General features: G+C 45.8%; 1 protein-coding gene across 2 annotated transcripts in view; it reads right to left on the reverse strand.

Annotated features, from left to right (window-relative positions):
• The window catches only part of SCAF11 (SR-related CTD associated factor 11), an 864,597-nt gene that overhangs the window by 315,382 nt on the left and 521,983 nt on the right, over positions 1 to 27,232 (reverse strand). For both annotated transcript variants that reach the window (XR_013607094.1, XM_078675739.1), the window contains exon 10: positions 7,849 to 7,955. Coding sequence is in view for 1 of the 2 variants with exons in the window: in XM_078675739.1 (XP_078531865.1) it covers positions 7,849 to 7,955 (107 nt within the window). In the remaining variant the exon portion in view is untranslated. The remainder of the gene's footprint in view (positions 1 to 7,848; positions 7,956 to 27,232) is intronic.

Below are 27,232 nucleotides of genomic sequence, written 5' to 3' on the forward strand. Positions count from 1 at the left end.
TGCCACTACTTCTCTTCATAGGGTCAGCAAACTACATGCACCAAAACGCATGCACTCTACTTGCAGATATAGGACAGAGTGGTAATAAAGAAGAACCCGCAGTTCCTCCCAAAGGTTATTTCATATTTTCCAGATGCCCATACTTGTGGGTATCTGGAAGTGACGTCACAACCCCCTTTTGTACCGTTTTTGTATTTGGCATTTTGTGTTGTAGAGAGCTTTATTTCTGGTACACCCGATGCCAGAAAGACCCTCTTCACTATCTCGTTTTAGCTCCCATTCATGAGAGGCACTTGTTTTCCTGCTTAGTGTGCTGGCTTCTACATTTTGCAAGCCGAGCAGGTAAAGGTATAAAAGGGTTATGCGTCAATGAAGAGCCCATTTCCAAATGTCCTTGGCTAATTTGGATAGTGCGAGAGATGTTGTTCCTCCCCATTTGTTGACGAAAAATATTGTGTTTGTGTAGTAAGTCTGTGCTTTGCACTGATTTCCCTCCGACATAAAAGCATGAACCGCATTCAGTGCTACGAAGACTCTTTTCAGGTCAAAAACATTTATGTGTTCCACTGCCTCCATCACGCTCAATAAATGCGGATGTTCAGGCTTCCCATTTGCGCTCAATTGTCTGTGTAGGCAGGATCTGAGTAAAAGTCAGAGGGAGTTGGTTAATTGAAGGGCCTGTCTATAGTAATGTTTGTTGTATTTCACTATTGTATATTCTTCTGCACTTTCTCTGTGAAAACCACTAGATCCTTTAACTTGTGACCACACGGTTGGAGCCACTCTTTGACTGATCTTATGTGGCGCCTATCATTGGAAATTAGTGGAAAGCATGATGGAACCTTTTCCATTAGTATCATAACAGTTCTCAATGGCAGGGATTGCTCCTTCTGGTGTGGTCAAGTTTTTGTTGTCAATGCTAGGACCCTCTTGGTTGTCAGGAATACGTTAACCTCCCTCAGGTTTTGCCTCACCCCCAGAAATGTTTTTTCTTTCTCTGGGAATGAGAAATATGTTTCTAAAATCAGTCATAAACCCAGTTTGCATTACTGCCTTTAGGAAGATGGCTCTGTATATACTATACCAAAGTAAGGTATAGTGTGCACAGAGTCCAGTGGATCCCCAAAGGCTTACAGAGGTAAAAGTAGATAATATTAAAAAGCAGGCTGGACGAGGAATGACTTCTCTTACAGGTTTGTAAAAATTTGCAAATATAGTTGTAATTCATTTTGATTACTTTTCAGGATTACTTTTTCTACTCTGTCATATGCCTAGATATCACACTGGGATATTTCCTGGATAAAAGGTAAGTTTGTCAGTTTTTCTCAAAAGATAGTTTCTTAGGTTTTCATACAATTCTCAACTCCACACTTTTTCCACAGTAACAGTCAATACAGATTTAATGTAGTCCTATGCGAGAAAATCAGGTGATCGGCTTAAAGGTGAGTAATCTGTCTTGGGATTTGTTTCTGGGGTTAGAACCAGGGTTACTCCAGGGTCAAGGATGCACTCAAAGAGCACCTACAGCGGCACTAGGGCGTCCGGGTGCAGAGTGCTGAAGCCCTATGTTATACAATGGGGGATAAGGGGTCTCCAGTTGGTGGATACTCACGGGCACGCAGCACCCACATACACCCACAGTGGCGACTGGGAGCAGGGGCTGATGTGGCATCTGGAGCCCTGTTTTAAATGGGGGGTTGCCGCTTTTGGGTTTTGGATGCAGGCTCGGTCCAGGAAGTCTTCAGGGAGGAACCAACAGCTGGGCATTAAGTAGGAGGGCTCGGGGATGCAAGTGCACCTCAGGTCTTCTTTTCCAGGGGGAAGGGTGGCCGGATGCAGGGGTCTCTTTTGAGGTCTGATTTCACCTTACTGGGCTACTTGCAGTTTTTAGGGGTGGGGGAGGATGCAGGTGACTTCGGGAGTCCTGAAGGGGTCAAACCACGGTGGACTGACTCTGGAGCGCGGTGAGACCTCACTGGGACCGGTGGGCCACTCGGGCCATAGGCAGTGGTGGTTCCAGGCGGGTTTCTTTGTTCTCAGCAGGCTCAGAGTCTTTCTCTGGTGCTTCTTTTGAACAGAGCTGTTCACAGGAGATTCAGTCTTTGTTGAAGGCAGTCAGTCCTCCCAGGGGTTCTGGAGGTCGCTGGCTGTAGAGACAAGGCGATTATTGGTGAAGGATCTCTGGAAAATGCAGACAGGCCGGTGGGGCTGGGGCCACGTCAGTTCTTATCTGCAGTCTCCACTGCTGGGTGTCTTCTTTTGTCCTTTGTAGGTTGTGGGGATCTGCCTTCTAGGTACAGGGTTGCCCCCTAAATACTGTATTTAGGTGGCGTTTTAGGGGTCTCAAGGTCAGGGGCCAATGGGCTACTGACCTTAGGGTGACTATACCCTTGGTGTGCTCACCCCACGTGGGAGATAAACCCTAACACTGACTGGAGAGTGCCTGTCATTTGCAAGATGGCAGGCACTGAAGAGTACTGATGAGTGGGCTTCACCTCGCCTCCCCCACCTGAGGGGTGGAGTTGGCAGAGGTGGGCACACCTTCTGGGCTGTTCTAATTTCTCCCGCCATAGAGGAGGTGCGGTTTGCACACTGGTCTGTGCAGCAAATGTTGATTGTGGGGCACTAGGCTGAAAGCCTTCTCCTTCTAGTGCTCTCTGGTCTGGTGCAGACCCTCTTCTGATAAGACCATGAAACCGAAGGGTCCTATCACCTTTGCTATGTTAATCTCTTTTTCTATTTGCTGGAGAGTGTGGTCTATGAAGGGCATACTTATTGTTGATAACTAGACCTCCTGCACCCAAAGCCTAACACACCTTCTCAGGGTAGTGTCAATACACATCTGCCTGCTCACTGTATCCATTGCACCCAATGCCGATGTTAGGCATGTGTTGACTTTAGATTTGCCCTCTTGCAACACCATCTTTGCCTATTTCTTGAATTGATCAGGGAGGTGCTGCATCTTCCCATTGGTGATGGCATAGTGATTCAGGAGTGATTCAGGAGTGACTACGAGTTGCCATCCTCCACTGGATGGCAGCTGCTCTCTCCATTTCTTGCCCCACCATCTCCATCCTCTTACTTTTCTTGTTCACTTGTGGACCAGTTCATGTTGGGACGTAAGCTCTCCTCATTGTGGCCACAATGGAGCCTTCAACTGTATTACCTTGTGTATGTGGGGTTTTGGGAAATGTTTGTATTTGTTTTTCTTCCCTGGCATCACTGTTTTGGAGGAGGCTGGCTTCTAAACACATCCCTGCCCTGATCCAGAATACTTGGAAACCTAGGAAGAAATGGGATTTTTCTTTTGTGGTGGCATCTGTCTCCCCAGCTGGAAACATGAATCCATCCGCTACTCTTCCAGGCACACCCAGTCTGCTGTTTTTTTTGATTAGCAGGTTATTGATGGCAATGTCAAAGGATGATTGCCTTAAGGGGCAATAGTCTATAACCTCTTCAGATGAATCAGTGTCCAGGTCTTGTCCGTTCCCATCTGTGAATTTGAGGATCCCTGCTCATAATGCTCTGCTTCCTCATAGAAGAGTTCTTGCTCTTACTTGTGGAACTCTGGCACCATCGTAGGCTCTAGCTCAACTTGTTCCTCTTTCTGTCCTTACTGCTATTCAAACTCCCTTCAGGGATTCATTGAGATTCCACTTCTGCTGGAGTGTTGCATTTTGGCTTGACCCAGCATTTCTTCCTCCCACAACAGTGCACCCTTTGATCAGCATTGCCCATCAGTGGAGTTTTCCTCTAAGGATTCAGGGGCTCCTGTTTCTGCTAACCTAACTACCACTGATCTCCACTGCTTTAAGGTATTAAAATGGAGTCCTGGTGCTTGCCCCTAACAGTGGTCTTGTGTTTAGGTCTCTGAGGCTGTTTGTGCTTTGTTGTCCGCTCGCTCCAAGGTTTTCGCATCAAGTGAGTGAGTCCAGGGGCTTCTGCTCTTCCCAGTGCTTCTGTTGTGTTACCTGTGTGTGCTTTTTGCATCCCCCTCCTCAGCAAGTTCTTTGTCAGTTATTCCTTTCCAAATTAGATGACTCTTCCTTTCAATCATGGACCCTTTACCATCATCACTCAAGATACCGAGGTCACAGAGGGATAAATGCTTATGCTGTCTCTGCATCAGTTCCCAGTGCACCAACCTTGGTTTCTTCCAGCCCTTGAGTGTCTTGGTAAAAACTTGTGAACCCTTCGGCACTATGGTGCTTCAGTAGGCAGAGATTAAAGACATTGCAACTGTCTTTCAGGATGAACTTTCGGTGGCACTCTGGTATAAACATAAAGGGGGTAATTCTCCATTCTCAATGACTCCAACCTGATCAGATGTTTATTCTCTGGCCCATGCGGCTGTGTTTCAACAAGGCTAACCTGGACATTTTTGAGTTCTTTAGTGTTTTCAGCATTTACTCAATAGTGCTCTTGATGATCTTTTTTGCGATTACTGGTTTTCTGGTTATTTGCAGTGTTCGGTCAATGCCTTCCTTCGAACAGCTTTTAATGAGCCTGGTGCTCCAACCTATGCTTCCTGCCCCAATGGCAAAAAACCCCACAAAAAAAACCACCTGAAGGTGGAGACCATGCAGAGGGCCTTCCAGGGCATATGTCGGACGTCAAAAGAGAATGAACATACCACCAAATTGTTGTAGACAACGCCAAAGAGTGGGAAAAAAACAAACCAGCAAAACCAATTCTGGACCCAACTATAAAAAGGTAGGAAAATGCACAGCATGTGTATCTAGAAAAGAGTTTTGCTGCAAAACCATTCTCTACAATTGGGAAGACAAATTGGTCCACATTAATGGCCCACCAATTTTCTGCAAAAAGGGAGACATGTCACTGAACACTTATTTGCCGGAGGGTAAATTAAGGTGGTTTTGTGGAAGCAGTTTGAGAGGAGAAAGAGGAAGGTGGAAAAGTTTGTGTCTCCCCTTGACCATGCCATGAAAAATATTTTGCGTCTGCTGAATTAGCTGGAAGCCTGCCTTGGCAAAAAGACTAGTCTCTGGAATAGCCACCACCATGTCTGGTATTGTTGAGTGAACTGGCTTGCAAGGGAGGCAAGCCTCAGCAAGTGAGCTGTGGCATGGCTCCCTTTAAGAACTCCAGGCAAAAATTAGTATTGAAGGTTGGAAATCTAACTGCACGTCAATAAGGTTCATATGGATGTGGGTGAAGGGGACAGTCGAACACATACAGACCTCTTTGGTTGCATCCTGTCCATCAAGAAGGCTAGCCATAGTCAACAAGCACATGACACTAGAGGAGCGCAAGGACAGACTGCCAGAGTAGAAAAACTTTTGTACATAGAGTCCATGCAGTTGGAATTTAAATTGTGAGAAGAGGGAAAAGCACAGGAGTTAAATTTGGATAAAGAAGCCTTTACACCAAGCTTGCAGGTGAAGGGTGGCAGAGAAAATCTTGAGGCCTCCAAGAGAAGGTCAATGGAGCACAGCCAACTACTGGCTCCCGGCAAGAACAGAGAGAAGCTTATCTCATGCTGCATGAACTGGATCAACAGAGCCTCACTGAAGGGGTACAGTGGCTCGGAAGCAAAAGAGGCCAGCTGCCAAATCTCACGTCAGTAAGTTTGCATTTGGTTCTTCAATACCAAGAGGTCCAGCACTTCAGCAGCTTTGAGATGACTGCAGAATATGGCCGAATGTCCACCTCATTGCAGCCATTCTCTTTGTAAGTTACCATGAAGGTCATCTGAATGGTGCCTGAGCTGAAGAGGGCATCAATCTTCACAAGCGCTAAAGCGTCTTAAAACGGAACATCCACAAAGAATCCCAGTTTTCTCTTATGCTTCATACAAAATGAACTGGTCAGGGGCAAAGAAGGACTAAGAACCAAAATTGGTGCACTGTCAACCAGCAAACGCTTTGGCATAAACATCACCCTCATCTGCAGAACCTCATCAGTCTTAGTGCCGATCCCAGTGTGTCAAACTGGCATTGAGGCTAAAGCTGCAAACTGAGCCCTGGCAGAGGAACCTAGAGGCTCAATGGTACCTGAAAGCAGAGCAAGGTAGAGCTGCCTTATAGGGTTGGAACACTACTTGAAAGAGGGTTCCAACATTTGTATAGGAACTGGACATGGAGCAGGAAACTATTGTATAGCTCCTAGTATGGCCCTGTATCATCACGTCTGGTGGAGGGACTGGAGCTATAAGAGGAGCCTTAAGGTGCCATCTGTTGGTGCTATTGCGCATTTCCAGATACAGTCTGGAGCCTGAGGAGATTTAAAAGTTGAGAAATTTGCTAATAAACATTCATCAAAAATCAGTCTGTTAAATTAATAAACACTTCACACTGATGTGCTCTTTTTTGCAAAGCTGTGTGTGCAACACGGAAAACGCGGCAGGTCAGATACAATGCTGAACTTCTGCAGTATTACCATAAGGGTAAGCGCTATGACTGTTGTTGGATGCCTCAAATGTATCAGAAGATTGTCTGCATACAGTGAGAAAAATGTGTCTACAGTGCCATGCATATGCTCCCACTGCTTACATACAATATCTTGTAGTGGACATGCTCAAAGATCTAACATTAAGAACAGGAATCAACATGAAGGTCAGCACTGACTAGTTTCTCTCTTCAATACCAAACTGTCTGAGATCACAGTATTTGACTTTCGCCTCCTGCTTTGAATATCGCAGTATTATCAAATAAAATTTCTGTCTGTAATTCATTTTCTGTAGAATTTGAAACAGACAAAGGCACTATTTTCTTTTGTCCAGAGAGATCAACACTAGCACTTACATCCCTTTTGCAGTTTTCTCCAGGACTTACGTTAACCATTTTAAGCCCTGTCGCTTATTCGGCATAAACTACTCTCGTCCTTGGCTCTGTAGGACAGCTACCAGAGTTTCTGACAAAACGTTTCCTAACACTTTAATTGAGAAAAGAAAATTCTTTATCAAGCTAGGTCTGGAATAAAAGATGTGTGGCAAAAGTATACTTTTCACACACTTTCTCTCCCTAACTTCAAGGGTCATAAAGACTTCAGTAAATCTTTCTACAAAAAAACTAATCTTATTTATCTTTCCTTTTTTTTCTCCAAAGTCTCCAATATGCCATCTCATACATCGGAGGACACTGGGGTAGCATGAAACAATTATATAGGCTCAAATTTCTAAAATAATAAATAAATATAATCTGCTTCCTGGCCTGAACTCTTACTTCCTTTCGGTGTTGCCCTGCCCTGTTCCACAGCTGTAGAGTGTATGCACCTTCACATGTATTGCTGGGATTAACCATCTTCCCTGTACCAAAGCAATTAATTCAAATCTCATGCAACTTTTGGTTCGGACATGTTCTCCAGTGTAAGTTAGATTCCCTTTCACATGACAATGGCAATATTATTTTTCCAGCAGTGCCTACTTTGTAAGATAATGAGTGCTAGTGCCCAAAGCTCTACTTCAGAAGCCTGCAGCCGGTGAAATTAAATGTTGGTGTGTCGAATACCAAGGCAGTGTGTGCGGTCATGTCCTCAAATCACTAAAATGCATAATGTATTCATACTAATTTCAAAGACACAAAGCAAACATCTTGTGCACACTATGTCGGCACATTTAGAAAAGCTGTCAAGACAGTCATCTGGACTAACTGTCATTCTGAGATCATCCATTTCATGGATGCTGACATGTTCAAATACCACCTCAATGATGAAACATAAGGCATTTAGGACAGTACATGACAAATGAGAATCATAGATCGTGTTCCAGTAAATAAAATAAGATGTAAAAAAAAGGAACTACTCCTTGTGGAATATAATGGAAATCTAAACGCCTTTCAAATAAAATCAATCATTTAATTAAAAAGAACTAATACAAATTAAAATTACCCCATTTTCCCGAAGGTGAATGGCTGACTGGAAAATTAATTCTTGACAGTAAAAGAGCTGTTGTGGTATCAATGTCTGCTGGAATACCTGCAGCGGTACAAGAAATTCTGTGAGAAAGGAAAAAGAGAATTATAATCGTTACATGCTCGATTGCAATGTACCACCACTTTTTTTCTCCAGTTTACATGAAGGTAATGATCTCAAAAAATCTGCTCATCTGAACTTCAGTGGCGGCTCCTTTGCTAAGGTGGAGGAGCGTCGCCCCACTGCTTTACAGCAGTGAAATAGAGGAAAAATAAAATAATTTGATTTTATCATTTTATTTTTCCCTACTGCGGCAGCTTTGAGGGGACGGTCAAACAGTCACACACACTGTGTATGTTCTCCACCCAGGCTGCATTACAGCCTGGGTGGGGAACATGCCCAGGCTACCAGACCCTATCTGAGCACCAAACCATGGCGCTTAAACTATCACAACAGTGCATTGCAGCATTATGACTGGCTCAGGGGAGCCTAGAAGCCTGGATGTTTCCTGTTCATCCCAACACGGAGAAGAAACAACGTGGGAGAGACGCGGTAAGGAGGTATCTTTTTTTTCCCCTTATCCCTTACTCCCTCAACACCACCCTGCTCTGCCGCCCCCAATCTATTCCGGCTACCACTGCTGAACTTGCAATAGGTGCATTCCAGATTTCCCCATCTACAAGAGATGTGGTAATGCAATACCTGTAGAAGTTGCACAATAAACGTTTCAGACAATGCAATCTTATTTATTGGATGAGAGTTGAATCTTCACAGCTAGCTGTAGTGATTTTATGAGAGAACTGCATAGAAATATGAATAAGAGAAGAGTTTAGAGGCTTAGAATTTGGCTGGAGAAGATATAGTTTTAGGTATATTTAATTTTTTAATTCAACATATAAATATACAATCAAGTGTTCATTTTATGTGGTAGGCATGTTAAGGTGTATTTATAAACAGGAGTTAGGTAGACTTTAAGGCAGAGATTGCGCTGCAAATGGCTTGAAACATTCTTCAAAGGCAGCTTCATTAAAATCCACATCATGCGCCCTCCAAAACACCCCATTCCCCGTCCCCCTCTCTTATTTCAAAGCAATCGAAGCAGAAATTTCCTCACTGTTGTGGGACGGTAGACCACCCCGGATAGCGCAACATAAATTAGTGCGTAGCTGGTACGACGGAGGTAATGCCCTACCGAATATTAAACTCTACTACTGGGTTTAGCAATTATTGATAATAAATCAATGGCTGCATGTCCCCCAGGACGAGCCAGCATTCAGGCTAGACAGGACGCTACTCCCTGCAGACCACTTGATGAAGGCCCTCTATACCAACAAGAGGCGGCACGCACTCACAGGTCCTGTAGTGTAGTTCCTATATTCCCAATAGGCTCTGCGCATTGGAATAACAAACAATAGTTTAGACGTAGGACTTAGGTCGACTAGGTCTCTATTGAATATGTTAGACTTAATTATGAATGCCAGCTAGCTCAGAGGTCACTAGAAACTTTCTCGAGTAAACAGGAAGGTGTTAACTTTCCTAAATAGACAAGAAGGGATTCGTTTCTGACAACCGCATAAACAGGACAACTTTGCTCCCTCCAGAATAAGGATTATATCTCCAGAGTCGCGGAAACAATAGATAACTATTTCACTTAGTCAATCGTGCATACTTAGTTTCACCAGAAGCGCAGAGAAATAGAGAGACGGGCGTTTTCAATAAAAGTGGTTATTTATTGAACAGTCTTCTTTCTCATGTAAGAGAAGTGAGTGGCCACAATAGTAATACTTGTCATAAAGTAAAGTGCGTACAGTAAAAGGAGTATTATAAAATAATACTGTAAAAGCATGGTATGGTTTCTAAGCCATACGGTATCTAAAATAGATCAAATATATGCATAGATAAAACCATGACTAAACATACTCAACTGGTGCTTCTAAGATACGCTTACCCCGGTGTACCTAACCTAAGCCTAGTACTTGGGAAGGAGTAAGTGAGCTGCAGTTTAAGTTAAGATAGTTTTTGCCAAGAATCTGAATCAAGAATTCTCTAAGGATCTAATCAGCTCCGTACCTTGATTATAGAATGAAGGAGGTCTTGTATCTCTCTCCCAGGACTCGATCTCTCAGCAACCCGCAAGGGTGACTGGAAACACTGGAGCTGGATTTCTCGGCAGGAGAAAAGACAGTGTCTCTCTCAGTGCGTCAATGGGAGGGTCGGCTTCCTTCGGCACTTGCCACAGCAGGGCGTCGGGCAAGTAGATAGCTGATCTGCTCCAAACCACTGTGTGTTTTGCTAGGGCAGCTGCTGGTATATTTATACCTGGAAGGTGCTGAGTTTGACGTAAGGTTGGACCCAAGACTCCAAGACGTCACTAAGAACTCGCAGTTTTTTCAGGACTCCAGGAGTTCTTGGACAAATCAAAACAGAAGCAGGGGGAATTCCCGGGCTGCTGGAGGCTTGGTTTGTTTAAGAACACGTTGTACTTTCTAGGAGTCTATGGGAGTAGCCTTGCCGTGTTTGGACTGAATTGGCTATGACTTAATATGGATATGATTCTTATGCCTTTATAAGGATATGATTTGTTATAACCACATTAGGGCATAAATCGGGAATATTTAAATAGGTTCCTCGATACGTTCACAACAGTCCCACCGCACACACGATCCAAATCTGGCACACTGCTCAAAGGGCACTGGGCTGGGAAGGTGCACTCAGACTTGCCACCCCACTCGGGGATACTCGAAGGCTGGGCACCCTGGTAAACACTAAAGGGTTTAGGAAATGGGACCTCATAGGCACTACTAAGATTGCAGACCTTTGGGGGCGGTCCTCCCTTTCGCAGCTCTACAAGAAAAATACGGTATGGGGGACACTGAACTCTATCGCTATATCCAAATTAGGCATGCTCTTCAGAGCGCAATCCCCCTAGGCACCAAATTGGCAGAGTCCTCGCCCCTGGAGGACAGACTCCTTACGGACTACATGGACAAAAAAGCCATCTCGCAAACCTACCGCAAGATGGTTAATAATCAACCGGACCCCATGCTGACGTTGCGAGACAAAGAGCAATTAGACCTGGGAGACATGGAGGATTCCGACTGGAGGGACGCGCTGGCGTCGGCCCGGGAGGCAGCGATCCCATCTCGGCTAAAACTGATACAACTCAAAGTGCTGCATCGAGTATATTACCCCCGCACCACACTGCATAAACTCGGGCATGCACCAGACCCATTTTGCCTTCGAGGTTGTGTACAAATTGGAACATTTTATCATATAATGTGGGACTGCCCAAAAATACTATCTTATTGGGACCAGGTAATGACCGAGATATCGGAGGTGGGAGGGCAGAGGTCCAGCGAGAACCCCGATGCTGCCTCCTAAATGTTTGGCAACCTACTGACCTAAATTTAGCATTACAAAACTTGGCCACGCTGGGATGACAATTGCTAAACGGAATATAGCCAGGAACTGGGGCTCTGGGACGCTGCCTACACAGCAACAATGGGGCACTGACATGGATATCGCCATGGTGGCGGAGAGAGCAGTCTACCCACAGGGGATGTCCCAAAAAGTGGTCCAGAATATGGGGAAAGTGGAATGAGTCCCGGGGGAATATCTGCGATCCGCCACACACGACATCAACCCCTGAGGACAGCCCATGATTGGTGACGGGGCCAAATAAGCTGTGATATGAATAGGTCCCGCAGATGCAGATACGGGAGGGGTGTGCAGAGAGTGACGTCACCCATAGTAATGTATTGACACTGTGCCGGGAAAGGGCTGATTTGTATGTTGTGCAATATGATGTATGTCAATTAACTGCAGATGGAGATGATTAATGTTTACTGATGTTTATGACTGTTTGAATACGAAATGAAAATAAAAACTTTAAAAAAAAAAAAGAAAAAAATCCACATCATGAGATCATCTCTGCACACTTGTGAGATCCAATAAAAACCCGAACAGAGAAAATTTCAAAGGCACACAGTGCCTGGCTCTATTTGGTTCCTTTTGTTGGTTTGGTGTATTTTTATACAACCGTTCTGGAATCTTAGGAAAAAGAACAGTCACTGGCAAAGCAAAGAGGTGTTTGTGGGCAGAAGCAGCAGCCCTGCGGCCAGGAAGAAGGACTGCTGCGCATGATCACGGTATGAGTAATGTCCTTTGCAGTTGCCGCTTGAGGATTAAAGCAGAGCTGAGGGCTATCTAGAAAGAAAGCAGCAGAATGGCAGCAGTGGAGATGAGAGTTTAAGTATAAAATGTGAGAGGAGTAATTGAACATTTCTGAAGTAAAAGCTCGTTAAAGAAGCAAGCATTGGGTCTCGCCTTTGGGACCTTATAAGAGCTATTGGCTTAGGAAATGGCTTTAAGCTACGTTGTAAAGCAGCATGGCAGCTGTGTAGCTGTAGGAAGCTGGCTCTGTATACACTATACCAAGGTAAGTTATAGTGTGCACATAGTTCAGTGGAACCCCAGAGGAAGGCAGAGGTAAAAGTAGATAATAACCTACTCTCTATTTGTGGTAGTGTGGGCGAGCAGTAAGGCTTTATCAGAGGGTAGTGTTAAGCATGTATTGTACACACTCAGGAAAGAAATTATGTCACACACTCAAAGACTGAACTCAGACCAATTTGTTTGTGTAAAAATATTATTTAGTTATTTTCTTTCTAGAACCAAGCCAGGCCTGGTGCAGGTAAGTGAAATAATACTTTGCAGTAATATTGCAGTTGAAATTCAATTGAAATGCAGTTGGATGCAATTGGTTTGTTTACAGGTAAGTCAACAGTTAAAATTGCTTTACAGTTACTTTTGAGATTACTTTCTACATTACTTTTTAGTCTCAGTATGATATGCTTAGATATCACACTAGGATATTTCCCAGAGAAAAGGCAAGTAATTAAGTTTTTGTACATTTGCAGTTTTCAAGGTTTCATACAAACCAACTCCACACTTAGAACATTTTCAAAGAATAGCAGTCAATGCAATCCTATGGGCGGAAATGAAGTTATCGGTTTACAGGTAAGTAATTGGTTATGGGAGTTGGGTTTCTGGGGTTAGAACCAGGGTTCTCCAGGGTCGAGAATGCATTCTCAAAGCACCCTCAGTGGCACTAGGGTGGCCGGGTGTAGGGTGCTGAGGCCCAATGTTATCCAATGGGGGATAGGGGACCTCCGATTGGTGGCTGCTTACAAGCAGGCCAAGAGGTTGTGGGAGCAAATCTCCTGGACTTAAGCTCAGGGCAAAGGAGTATCCAATTTAGCACACAAGGTGCACCCTCAGCGGCGCTGGGGCAGCTGGGTTCAGGGTGTTTTGGCATCAGGTGCCCTGTTTTCAATGGGAGTTGCCGGTTTTGGATTCCCTGTTTTCAATGGGAGTTGCCGGTTTTGGCTGCAGGCTCGGTCCAGCAAGTCTTCTGGGAGAAACCAGCAGCTGGTCAGGTAAGTTGGAGGGCTCAGGGACATAGGTGCACCTCAGGTTGTCTTCTCCAGGGCGCAGGGCAGCTGGATACAGAGGTGTCTTTTGAGGTCGGATTTCACCTTAACGGGCCACTCACAGGGGGGTCTCCGTGCAAGGGCTACAGGCGACCTCAGGGAGTTCTGGAGGGGTTAATCCATGGCGGACTCGGACTCTGGAGTGCTGGGGACCTCGCTGGGACCGGTGGGCCACTCAGATTCGGGCCGTAGGCGTCGGGTGCAGTGGTGGTTCCAGGTGTAGGTTTTCTTTGTCCTCAGCAGGCTCAGTCGGTCTTGGGAGTTTCTTTTGTTCTTTTGAACAGATCTGCTGTTCACGGGAGATCCAGTCTTTGTTGAAGGCAGTCAGACCTGTCAGGGTTCTGGAGGTCGCTGGTTGCAGGACAAGGTGACTTTTGGCGCAGGATCTCTGGAAACTGCAGACGGGCCATGTCAATTCTTCTCTGCAGTCTCCTCTGTGTCAGCGCCTTCTTTCGTTGTCCTTCTTTGTAGTTTGCGGGAGTCTCTCTTCTTGGTTCAGAGCTGGTCCCTAAATACTGTATTTAGGGGGCATTTTAGGGGTCTCGAGGTCAGTAGCCAATGGGCTACTGACCTTAGGGCGACTACACCATTGGTATGCTCACCCACGTGGGGGAGTGGGCACAATCCCTAATTGTGATTGCTGATTTCCTGCAATCTGCAAGATGGCAGGCACTGAAGAGTGGCGTTCACTTCACCTCCCCCACCTAAAGGGTGGGGTTGGCAGAGGTGGGACACCTTCTGGGCTGTGCTAATTTTTCCCGCATGTCTTCCCTTCGAAAATGAGGGGAGACAGGAAAGGGGACTGCTCCTGATAGCAGGAGAGGCTGGGGTTCGGTTTACAAAGGCGGCAAGACCTTTGAAGATCCCCTTCCACAGATGGATCTTCCTGACCTGGGGGAGGTGTGAACATCTCCGCCCAGGAAAGGCTTTGTTCCTGGGCTCAGGGAGCGAAGACTCCCAACCCATGGGTCCAGAAACATGTCTAGTGGTGGCAGGCTGGTGTTTAACAGTTAAGGAACCCACCAGAGGCTGGTCGTTTTTCAGAGGGCATCTCCAAGATGACCTCCGAGTGCATGGTATATTAAATCCCACACTGGCATTAGTGAGGGTTTACTATGCTGAGAAGGTTGCAACCAAACTTCCCAGACTATATACTCTTTATGGCTTTACTGCACTTACAATGTATAAGAATAGACGTATAAACTGTAGGGGTACAGTGCTCATGCAACTGCACCCTCACCAGTGGTATACTGCACCCAGCTAGAGGGGTGTCTTACCTATCCTATAGATAGTTGGTTGCTGGCATGGCACACAGGTATGTGTGCCATGTCGACTTCACTTTTCTCTGCACCAAAACACACAGCCTGCAATGGCAGTGTGTGTTAAGGTACAGGACCCTTAGAGGCCTTCCCTGGTCACATTGCCCTTGGTACCCATAGTTCCTTTTACAAGGGACTTACATTCAGACAGAGAGGTTCCAATTGGGGGTACAGAGGTACAGTTTTGTGAAAGAACAGGCCCTGGGAACCTGATTGGCAGGGACTCAAGGAACATCATGTTAAAGTGCATGAGAAATGTGGCAGAAAGTGGGGGAGGGGTTGCTGCAACAGAAAAACAGCTTCCTACAGTAGCATGTTGAAAAGTTATTATATATATATATATATATATATATATATATATATATATATATATATATATATATCCAAATCTCCAAGAAGCTATTATGTAGAACTGAACAACCCTATTAAAAAATACTGAACATAAAAAATGCCTTCTAGTTTTAGTCCTTGCATTGCTGGCAATTTTTTCCTGCCTGGACTAATGCTTGTTTGTTATAGGTTTTGTTTATTTTATTGGTTGTGGGGAGGGTGGGTGAGAAACAAAGGGAGGGTGGAGGTTAGGAAATAGTACTCGAATTACAACACGAGCAGCAGACGGACACTGGGGGGGAATCAACAGATGCCAGATTCCGAGGGCAGACTGTTCCTTCCAACACATTTTACACTAAGAATTTATGGACCTGGTCATTGTCCACCAGAACCCTTCAAGGCTATTCTTCTAACAACATCCTCTGCCACTCCAGTAAGAAGAATCATCAACAATTCCTTCACTACAGATATATTTCCAGAATAACTCAGTCACGCATACGCCCATTACTGAAGAAAACAAGCTTGCACCCGCTGAACCCTGACAACTACAAAACTATTACAAATGGACCTTTCCAAGGCAAACTGATAGAAAGAGTAGCGTACACCCAGGTGTCACAATTCAATGAAGATAATGCCACAGTTTCAGACTTCCAAACAGGATTCCGTACAGGAAGAGGCACAGAATCTGCACTCTTTGCCATCTGGGATGACCTGAAGAACACAGTTGACTGCAACAGGGTTGCTGCGCTACTTCTCTTGGACCTCTCGGCTGCCTTTGACACGGTTTACCATGACATTCTGATATAAATACTCTATGAAGCAGGCATAGAGGGGACTGCTCCAGACTGGATCACATCCTACCTTCGCAACAGAGCTAATGTCATCCATAGGCCCCCCTTTCTCCTCCATACTGTACTTCACAAAAGCAGGGGTCCCTCAAGGCTCGATCATCTCGCCCATGCTTTTCAACATCTACATAGGTAATTACCGGCACTGATCAATTTCATCTCACATGATATAACTATGCAGATGACACATAAATACTCCTTCAACTGGAATGCCCCAAAGACATTCGAAACTCACTAATTTTCATTAGTCTCCGAGCCGAGGATCAATAGAGGACTTGGAGGCATCTCAAATTGAATGATTCCAAACCGGAAATACTCACATGTGGCTATTGGAAACATTATGACCCACTCACTGCATGGCCTGATGATCTGGGAACACCACCTAAAGTATCGAAGGAAGTAATAAACCTTGGAATGACCATGGACTCCAAGCTATCAATGAATGCCCACGCAAACTAGCAAGATCAGGCTTCGTTACTATAAAAACTCTGCAACAAATCTTCCTCCATGTGGGATTTCCAAACAAGGTGCAGGCTACCATCTCCATTGTTCTGTCTAAACTATTACGCCAATAGCCTCTACCACGGATCATCTTAAATGACCATGAAAAGACTACAACAGATTCAGAACTCTGCTGCCAGACTACTCTTACACATAAAACCGAAATACCACATCTCCCCTGCCTTGAAAGCCCTGCATTGATTACGGATTGCCAGAAGATCCACATTCAAGCTGCTTTGTATCACCCACAAAGCGATAAATGGAACGGGACTGCTCATCAGGAATAAAATCAACACAAATTCAACAAACCTCTAGAGTGGCACCTCCCATCAAAATCCCAACATACAAGAAAAAAACCATGGGTGGAACATCCTTCTCAGTTCAAGCAGCTATTTACACCCCGGCCCCGGACATAAGATCCATGAGAAACGACTTTATCCTCAGAAACTACTTAAGAATTGGCTCTTCCCCACATAACCACCATATACAAACAGAAATAAACAGAAATCAACAGCATATCCCTCTGTATATAAGCATTTATTTGTACTATAGATATGTACCTATATATGTGTATTGCTTTGTATAAACGGGTAGAATAATTACTGTGAGAAAGTGGCTCTATATATACTGGACCAGAGTAAGGTACAGTGTGTATAGAGTCCACAAACCCCAGAGGTATAACAGAGGTTTAAGCCAGGTGTGACCTTACTCTCTAAAGTGGTAGCTTGGTCGAGCAGTAAGGCAGTAAGAGGACAGTGTAAAGCATTTGTTGTACACACTCAGTCAGTAAAAGTTTTCACACACTCAAAGACTGAACTCCAGGCCAATTGTTTTTATATCAAAAGATATAGTGGTTTTATTTCTAGAACAAACAGGCATCAAAAATATGCTGCTCTCAATATGAGAGGTCTCAGATGAGTTCTTTGCAGAAAGGCAATAAACTTTGTAAAGACAATAGGTACAGGGGTTGCAGTAGGAAACACAATTCTACACACAATTTAGCATTGAGCTCAATTGATTCCCTTATATAAACACAGGTGATTACTTTGTAGATTACTTTGGTAATTCCAGGACTAGCTCCTAGGTTCAGTCCTGGGTGCTAAGCTGGAAACAGTTTAGCAAAAACGTTTCATGTATTGTGGTGATTTTTCAGGAATAAAAAGCTATTTTAAAAGTTCACACTTAGAAACTTTTCAACAGAAATCTGGCAATGTTATCCAATGGGAGAAAATTCAGGTTGCAGGTCAAGTACGATCTTGTTACTTTGTAATCCAGTACTGGTCTCCTGGGGCCAGCACTGGGGTCTCAACTCAAAACAGGTAAGTTATTACGTTTCAGTATTTCGTATGATTTTTAAAGAATATTTCTAGTTTTCAAAAGTAGACAGAAGAAATTTCATAGAAAAGCAGACAATGGATTCCTATGGAGAAAATACAAGTTACTAGTAAACCCGCTGGGATTACTTTTGCGTTTCAGCACTGGGCTACAAGGTACAGTACTGGCTCCTCTCCTGATCACAGGTGAGTATTTCGGAATTCGGATGATTTTATATGAATATTTCAAGTTTTCAAAAGTAGACACTTAGAAGATTTTTCGAGTCAAACCAGTCAATGTTATTCAATGGCAGGTAAGTGAGTTACCGGTTTCCTGGTGAGTACTCGACTTGTGAAGTTGTGGTTCTGGGCATAGACTCAGGGGTCCCCCAGGGTCAGGTAGGTACAGTTGGTTCACCCTCAGCGGCGCAGCGGATGCCGGATGCAGAGGTAGTTAGGCCCAATGTTATCTAATGGTGGACGGGGGGCCTCCGGTTGGTGGCTGCTGGCTAGCGGGCCACGCGGCTGTGGGAGCTGGGCTCCTGGTCACTTGCTCAGGGCAAAGGGTGAAGCAGGATAGGACAAAGGTGGCACGGCCAGCGGTACTCGGGCGGCTGGGTGCAGCGTGCTTTTGAGCCGTCGGGCGCTCAATGTTATCCAATGGAAAAGGTCAAAAGGGAACAAAGGCTGCAGGCTCTGAGGCGGCGACTCTCCAGGGGCGACCAGCACATCGAGAGGTAAGTTGGGATCTTGGAGCACAGGTAGGTACCCCAAAGGGAGGCACAGGGGGCTTTAGGGCGCCGGGTGCAGGGGTGTCTTTGGGTGTCGGAAAAGCTTAGCCTCAGCTGTTCGCATTTGGGGGGGCCCTGGTTCTGAGTCTGCAGGCGTCGTCTGATTCGTCGAGGAGGGTCTTTGGGCACTGGACTTTGGGTCCCGGTCGCCGGAGGGACGTCCTCGTGGTCTTGGATCACTCGGGCGCGGGCCGGGCTCGGCGGGTGCAGAGTGGGCTGGTCCGGAGCTTCTTGGCTGGCACCAGGGGGGTTGTTGCAGCAGAGCCTCTGCTGATGGGAGTTCCAGTCTTTAAGAGGGTCAAGGCAGGCAGGTCCTCCGGGTGTCCCAAGGTTGCTGTCCGCAGGAGTCGCGGGATTTAGGCAGGAGCAGGTTCCAGGATCAACAGGCCGATCGGGCTGGGGCCAAGTCAGTTGTTGTCGTCCTGTTTGCAGCTGCGCGGCGGGTCTTTTTCTTCTTGATCTTCTTTTGGTATCGGGATCTGAGGAAGGAGGATTCAGGGAGCCTCTAGGTACAGAATTTAGGGGTGTTACAGGTAGGGCAAGGGCAGGGACCAATAGGTCCCTGCCCTGGGGTGGGTACACTCCCTAGCCTGCTCCTCTCCTGTGGGAGGGGGGCAGGAGCCTAGCTGGGATTGGGCAGGGCTCCCCATTTTCAAGATGGCCGGAGGCCGGGGTCATGCTTCACCTCACCTTCCCCACCTGAGGGGTGGGGTTGGCACAGGCTGGCACCCCCCCCTTCCTGACTTAGTTTTTCCCGCCAGTGTGGGGGTCAGAACTGGTGGGGGCCAGTTGCTGGGTACAGCAAATGGTCTGGAGAAGCTCATAGAGGCGGCATGCCTTTGAAGCTTTCTCCTGCCCATCCTGGGGGAGGAGACCTAGCACCTCGCCCAGGATGTGCATTGTTGCAGGCCCAGGAGAGCGGGGGCTCTCCACCTAGCGGTCCAGCAACATGTCTGCTGTGTGGCAGCCTCTGCAGCCACTCAGCCCAGACGTGGATTGTAGGTTAGGTTTTCAGCGGGCATCTCTAAGATGCCCTCGGGTGCATTTTACATTAAATCCCACACTGGCATCAGTGCGGGTTTAATGTGCTGAGAAGTTTGGTACCAAACTGGTCAGTCTTCAGTGTAGCCATTATGGCGCTGTGGAGTTCGTAATGACAACCTCCCAGCACCATATACTCTTAATGGCATCACTGCACTTACAGTGCCCAGGAATGGCCCTGGTTACTGTAGGGGCACAGGGCTCTTGCACCTGTGCCCACACCACCAGCATAGGGCACCCAGCTAGAGGGGTGACTGAAGTATGCCAGGGCAGTGGGTTCTGTGGGCATGGCACACAGGGTTGTGTGCTGTGTCGGCTCTTGGTTTAGCTCTGTACCTGGATACTCAGCCTGCAAAGGCAGTGTGTGGGTGTCAGGGTACAGGACCCCTGAGGGTGACAGGAGTCAGGGGTCTTCTCTGGTCACCATGCCCTGGGTACCTAGGGTACCATTTACTAGGGGCTGACAGGTGGCCAGAGATGCCAATTGCGTTTTAGTTTCAACATAGCTTTTAGGGCAGGAACAGAGGCCCTGGGTACCTGGTTGGCAGGTACCCAGGGCACACTCAGTCAAAGCACGTCAGCAGTTCAGAAAAAAAGAGGGGGCATACCAGTGTAAGAAAGATGGTACTTTCTCACAATTACGTTTTAAAAAAGGATTATGTTACTTACCCAGTAAGCATCTGTTCTTGGCATGGAGAGCTGTAGATTCACATGCTTTGCACACTCCTGCTATCTAGTGTTGGGTAAGGATGTTTGCAAGTTTTTTTCTTCACAGAGGTCTTTCCAGTCACGAGGTAGGGTGACTATACCTTTCGGTGATAGTGTGCATGGGCATCGACTCCATTGTTTTCCCGCAAGAGGGTGAGAATTGAGTGAGTGAGTGTAGTAAAGAGATGTCCATGCATAAATAATGAGAACTGCAACTACAGGTGTCTGGGGAGGTGGGAGGGTGCATGTCAATCTACGTGCCAAGATCAGATGCTTACTGAGTAAGTAACATAATCCGTTCGAGACATGTGTGCTGTGGGTACAAATGCTTTGCATAGACTAAATAGTAGTATTCTCCCAAAGTGATGGATAACCAGTAGATGTTGCAGTTGTCTGAATAGGTGTCTTTAGCACTGCTTGGCCTACACTTGCCTGTTGGTGTGCTAATGCATTCACACAATAGTGTTTGGCAAATGTGTGTGGTGTAGGCCATGTTGCACCTTTACAGAAGTCAGCTTTAGGGATTTTATCTAAAAGGCCATAGATGCCCCTATTTTGCAAGTGGAATGCGCTCTAGGGGGTATAATGTTCTTTCAGCTTTTGCTTAGCAAGTTTGAATGCATTTAACAATCCATCATGAAATGCCAAATTTAGAAATAGGATTGCCTTTGTGAGATGGTGTAAATGAAACAGTTGCTTTGTTTTACGAAAGTCTTTTGCTCTTTCGATATAATACAATACAGCTCTTCTGAAGTCAAGAGTGTGAAGAGCCCGTTCTGCTACTGGATGTGCAGAGAACACAGGTAACTTAACTGATTGGTTAACATGGAACGCAGAAACCACTCTGGAAATCTGGGATTGATGCGAAGAATGACCCCATCTTTATGGAGTTGAAAGAAGGGTTCTTCTAAGGTTAATGCCTGTAGCTCACCAACTCTCCTTAAAGAAGTTATTGCAATGAGTTATGCAACCTTCCATGAGAGAAACTGTAAAGACACTTATCAAGTTGTTCAAAGGGTGGGCCCATAAGTACAACATTAAGATTCCACACTGGTGCCGGGGGAATTATTGGTGGTATAACTCTTTAAGCCTTTCATAAAAGCTTTATTGACTTTGAACAAAGACAAATGCTGTCTGTTTTGCAAATATGTAGCTACTGCTGCAAGATGCAACCAAATTGATGTGTAAGCTAGCCCACATTGCTGTAGGTGCAGAAGGTAACAAACAATGTTCTGAACGGAAGCCTCTAGGAGGTAGAATGTTATTACACTTTCCGTTTTGCTGTATAGCAAGCTCTGTAGTAGGTTTTCTTGCTTCCTTCAGAATAGTCATACAGTCTGGTGGCAAGTTTAAATATCCAAACTCTGACTTCAGGAGCCAAATCGCTAAGTTGAGCTCCTTGGGATTTGGATGCTTGATTTTTCCATGGTACTGAGTGAGGAGACTGGAGGTGAGATGTGTCTTTTAATGTGCAACTACCGACAGCTCTAACAGGGTGGTGTTCCATGGTTGACATGTGGGAGCTACTAGAATCAGTGTGAGGGATGTTTGTCTAAGCTTCTGAACCAGAAATGGAAGCAGAGGGAGAGGCGGAAAAGCGAAGGCAAATATCCCTGACCAATTCATCCATAGGGATATTGCCTTTGGATAGAGGGTGTGGGAACCTGGAGGCGAAGTTTGGGCATTGTGTTTTGTCTGTTGTGGCGAGCAGATCTATTTGAGGATGTCCCCATTTTTGAAAGTATGGAAGGAGAACTTGGGAATGAAGTTCCCACTCGTGTATTTGTCTCCTGCTGAAGAGGTCCGCAATTTCATTGTTCATTCCTGGAAGGTGCTCTCGCAAAGATGGATTGCCCATTTCCAAAATGTCTGAGACAGTTGGAGAGTCCCCCCCCCCGTTTTTGTACATAGTACATCGCTGTCAGAGACTGAGAGGAACAGAGGGGGCGGAGACTGAGGAACATGGCGGCCGCCAGCTATACGGCCGCGGCTCGGCTCCTCCAGGATGCAAAACTGCTTAAGAAGGTTCTGAGTCTGTAATGGCTGGTTACCGAGTCTCGAGTGGCAGGATGCGGTGATCGTGATGACCTCAGCGGTGGGACAAAAGGAGAGCACACGGGCGTCTGGAGGCGCAACGCTAAGCTTTCAGATCGGCTTCAGTATTGGCGGTAACAGTGAGTACGCTGGGTGTGCGAGGTGGGCGGAGGCAGCCCAGGCACGGAAGAGACGCTATTCGGCATTGTTTGTGCTCCGGGCTCCGAGACTGGGAGACGAATGTGTTAGCGGTGGAGGGGGAGACGGCGTGAGCAGTAAGAGCAGAAGCGTGCTTAGCGCCGCCTGTGTACCTGGAAATAATCTCTGTGCTGAACGGATAACGTTAGAGTTTTTTACTACAACAGCGAGGGAGACTAAAGCGGTAGGGAGATATCGGAGATACATTTGAAAAATGTTGCCGGGGGGTGCTGGTCAAAAAAGTGTGAGCGATCTAAATCCACCTACTGAAGAAAATACTATTGACCTGCAGCAGGAAGGGGGCGCTTTTGGAGGTGTAGGTAGATGGATGGATGTTGACGCAATTAAATCTGTGGAAGCTGAGGTGTGTGGAGTGGAAAAACCTATAAAACCAGCAAAAGTGGAGGAAACAGTGGAGCAGACAGGAGCTTTAGCACAGGCTCAAGCACAGGCACAAGCACAAAGTAGGAAAGTAAACAGGTACGCCCTCAGAGCTAGACTGATACAAGACCCCTTGCAAGAGAGCTCTGGGTACCTTACGCAAATTTCTCCTCCCATTTCCCTTGTTAGATCAAATAATAAGCGAGGCAAGGGTAAAGTTTGCGGTCCAGACAGAGACCTAGAGGTGCCCGGGTCAGGGAAGGAAAAAGAAAAAGACAGGTGTAAATAGAGGGAAGGTAAAAACTAAGAAAGGTATTCCACCATACACCAAGGTTACACCTTCGTTGATAACTTACTACAAAGTCATGGCTACCAGCACCTCTTAGACACCATCTAAGTCATCAAAATCCTTAAAAGCACCGATGCCCTCACCTCCACCTCCACCCTAAAAAACTGTTACTAAACAAGGCACAGTGGAGCAAAAGGAACTGTCCTCGTTGGAGGAAAGCTCAGAAAATAAGAAAAAATTCACGAAAACACTCACGAGAAATCCCCCCAGTTACGAGGCTAATAATGCCAATAAGACTGATAAGGTGGCAATTGAGGTTGAAAATGATGACGCTTTGAGTGTACATCCAGATGTGAGCCTATCAAATAAGTACTCTGCACTGACAAATAGTAACTCCGAAGAAGGGGATATCCCTCAATTATGCCACGGGTCTCATGGACAGTTTGAGAAGCAGGGAAACACAATAAATATAAGTGAACCTGGTGTAACTAACTTAGAAGTAACCTCTTCAACATTGGCAGATATTCTTTTGACTATGAGGAAATAACAAACAGGTTCACAGTCTCGGAAAACAATCAGGCAGAGTTGGCTAGTCGCTTTTTAACTTCTGAAGCGAACCAGGCGGCTATACAGGCCTCGTGTGAGGATTTAGCTAAGAAACTGGAAGATGTTACCTTAAGAACTGAGGCACTGGAAAAAGAAATGCCGTCGATAAGGGATTCCCTGCGTACTACTGATGAAGTGGTTGCTAAGCTAAGTGCGCAAAATCGTGAATTAAAAGAAGACGTTGAAAGGTTGGAAAATCATTCTCGACGGAATCATTTCAAACTATTAAATGTGCCTGACGCCTTGGAAGGAGATGACCTAAAGGGGTTTGTGATAATGTTGTTGAAAGGAACTGTTTTAAAAAGAAACGAGACGGTAGACCTAGCAAGGGAAATCCAGAGGGTGCACCGAGATCCCTTTCGAAGGAATCCTGCTAGGCAAAGACCGTGGAAAATACTGATAAACTTCCTGACATACACCGTGAAAGAACAGATCCTTACATTGGCTTTAAAAGAAAAATCAATTGCTTTTAATAGTTCCAACCCCTTCAATTTTCAAATAAGGTCTGATATCTCTCATGTGACAGCCACTAGACAGTGGGAGCTCGGGAAAAGGCTGGACGAGTTGAATGGATTGGGGGCAAGGGCACAGTTAAAGTTTCCTGCGCACCTTAGGGTAATGTGGAATAACCACATGCATCTGGTAAAATCAGGGGATGAGGCAGACGCTTTAATCGCGAAGATCAGGAAAGAGCAGGGATCATAGTTCAGTTGCCCTTTTGTTCCGTTTCATCTTCTTTTTTGTTTCTTCCTTTTCCTTCTCTCATTTTGTTTTACTGTCTTATTGCTATACCACTGAGGTTGGTTGATTAGCAGCACTAATATCACGATAGAGAGCTGAATTTCAGGACCTTGTACGTTTAAGGGGAAAAAATTAAAACAATATTGCATCTTGGTAAGGGAGTTGAGCCAAATAGGCTTAGCCTATTGGAAGGGAGGGTTCCTCATAGGGGGGTTGGGCACAAGGGGAGGAAGGGGGAGCACAAGGGGAGGAAGGGGGAGCACTTCGGGGGGGGGGGGGAGCATAGGGAAAACATTTAAAAAAATACTCATCTCACTAAAATTAAGAGCCTAAGCTTGTTAGGAAATAGAAAGAAAGATGGGAGACCAAAGATTGGGGAGTAAACAGACCAGTTTCATGACTTGGAATGTTAATGGTATGCGGTGCCCACGTAGGCAGAGACTCATTCTCAAATATCTAGAAATATCGAGTGCTCAGATCTGTTTATTACAAGAGACACACTTTTTTTTGTTGTTGAAGTTCAACAAAAATCTTTATTGTTATATAGTTGCACACATGAACACAGCCAATGGCCTACAACCCTGGGGCCGGCCGCATTTGGTAAACAAACAGGATTGTCCACTACACAGCCCTTCAGCCGGCAACCCGGGGGTCCGGCGGCATATCTTGAGCCAATGAGATGGCCTTATACCTTGTGAAACATTCACAATTGTTCATGTTGTTTATGGTTGACTTCTTATTTTTCAGTTTTGATGAAAACATACAGAACAGTAAACCTAAGAACACCAGGACAATACTGCACTCTGTCGCTACCTGTGTGCTACATACCTTTAAGTACGTTATAGTTAGGTCTGAGTCATCATGTTGTGCTCAGTGTGGTCAAATCGTGCGGTAACATAGTCGACCATTGTCGTCAACAACCTTTCATACAGCAGCCTCACCCTCCTCAATGCTAAGTAAGTAGTCCGACAAATAGCACCAGTAGTCTTTGGGGCGTGATCTGCTGGGTAATTCTTCTTCATATGTGAGCAAATTGTCTCTGCAATACGTCATGTCATTGAGCCATGCCTTGAGGTTCGGTACATTTTTCCCCTCCCAGCACCTGGAGACTTGCCTCTTAGCTAGTAACAGAGCTATATAACAGAACTTCCGTTTCCCCGCATTCACATTTGACAACAGACCCAGCAGGTATATTTTCATGTCAACTCCCACCATCCTACTCAGCATATCTGTGACCGCTCTCCAATAGGTATGTATCCTTGGGCAATGCCAAGCTAGGTGTACAAAATCTGCCTCATTATGTCCACACCGTTTACACCTGGCATCCTCACGTAACCCATATTTATGCAGTCTTAGTGGTGTGTGGTATGTTTGATGTAAGTATTTTAGATGTGTGATACGTAGGTTTCCATTTGGGGTGAGCAGTTTAAGGAGTGTGCTGGCAGCGTACCACTCATTCTCTGTTAGAGGTTCTGGTAAGGAAGCATTCCACCGCTGCATTGCCTTGTCCGAATTATATGGGATTTCGCTTTGAGCTACCTTATATAGTCTAGATACCAGATGAGAAGTGTTAGATGACGCGATAATCAGTTGTAGTGTTTGCAGAGTTGGTGGCTCCGCTGGATAGTCCGTATATAATTCTCGGGTTGCTCTCTGCAGTCTATAATATGTAAATTGGAAGAGTAGTGTGGGGTTGCTTATATAAGACAGGTCCTCCACTCTGCAAAAGGTGCCATCGTGATACAGATCACCGAACGTGGCTATGCCTATGTGTTTCAGTATGTCCATGCCTACTTGTTCGTTTGTCACTGATAGACCAGGGTGGTGATGTAGTGGTAGTGCCAGGGCATAGATCGGCAGCTTGTGAGCCATTCTCCCAAGTGTCTTCCATGCTCGGGAAGTGGTGTCTATCGTGTTAATGTCCCTCGAGTGTAAGGGTGGTCTCATGTGTTACTATCGCAGTTAGCGGTATCCGTAGTGCATCCCCCTCTTCAACCGTTATGCGTGTTAGGTAAGGGGTGGGGTGATACCAATGTGCCGCATATTGGGCCTGTGCGCACAAGTAGTAGAGTCTGAGGTCCGGCACACAAAAACCGCCTTTGTCTTAGGGCAACGTTAGTGTACGTAGGTCAATGCGTGCTTGTTTGCCTGCCCAGATAAGTTTCAGCACAAGAGATGTTATATTGTTAAAGACAGCCTTGGGTGGTGTAATTGGTATGTTATTAAATAGATAGAGGAACTTGGGTAGGACATTCATTTTGACTATTGCTATCCTATCCGCCAGAGATAGTGGAAGTTGTATCCACCTCGTCCCTTTTCCCTCAAGTTCTGTAAGCACCCTGCAGTAGTTGGTCCTTATCACTTCCTCAGGATTTCGACTGTACCCGATTCCCAAGTATCTCGTAGGGTAAGTCTGCCAGTCCAAGGGAAAGTCAGGGACAAATGGGACGGTGGAGTCAGTAAGTGGAATGATTAGTGATTTCTCCCAGTTTATTTGTAACCCGGAGTGGCGACCAAGCCTCACATATTCCCGCAGCAACGGGCTAAGATTCTGTTCAGGATCTCGCACATACAGGAGCATATCGTCAGCATACAACGAAATGTGTAAAGGTCTCCCAGGGAAGTGCAGTGCCGAATGGTTATGCGTCTGCCTGATAATGCATGCAAGGGGTTCCAAGACCAGTGCAAATATCAATGGTGACAGTGGACACCCCTGTCTCGTTCCCCTGGCTATACTGAAAGGTTCCGAAATGTACCCGTTTACCCTT

This window comes from Lissotriton helveticus, chromosome 1_1 (genome assembly GCF_964261635.1).
Source record: "Lissotriton helveticus chromosome 1_1, aLisHel1.1, whole genome shotgun sequence".
Taxonomy (NCBI): Eukaryota; Metazoa; Chordata; class Amphibia; order Caudata; family Salamandridae; genus Lissotriton; species Lissotriton helveticus.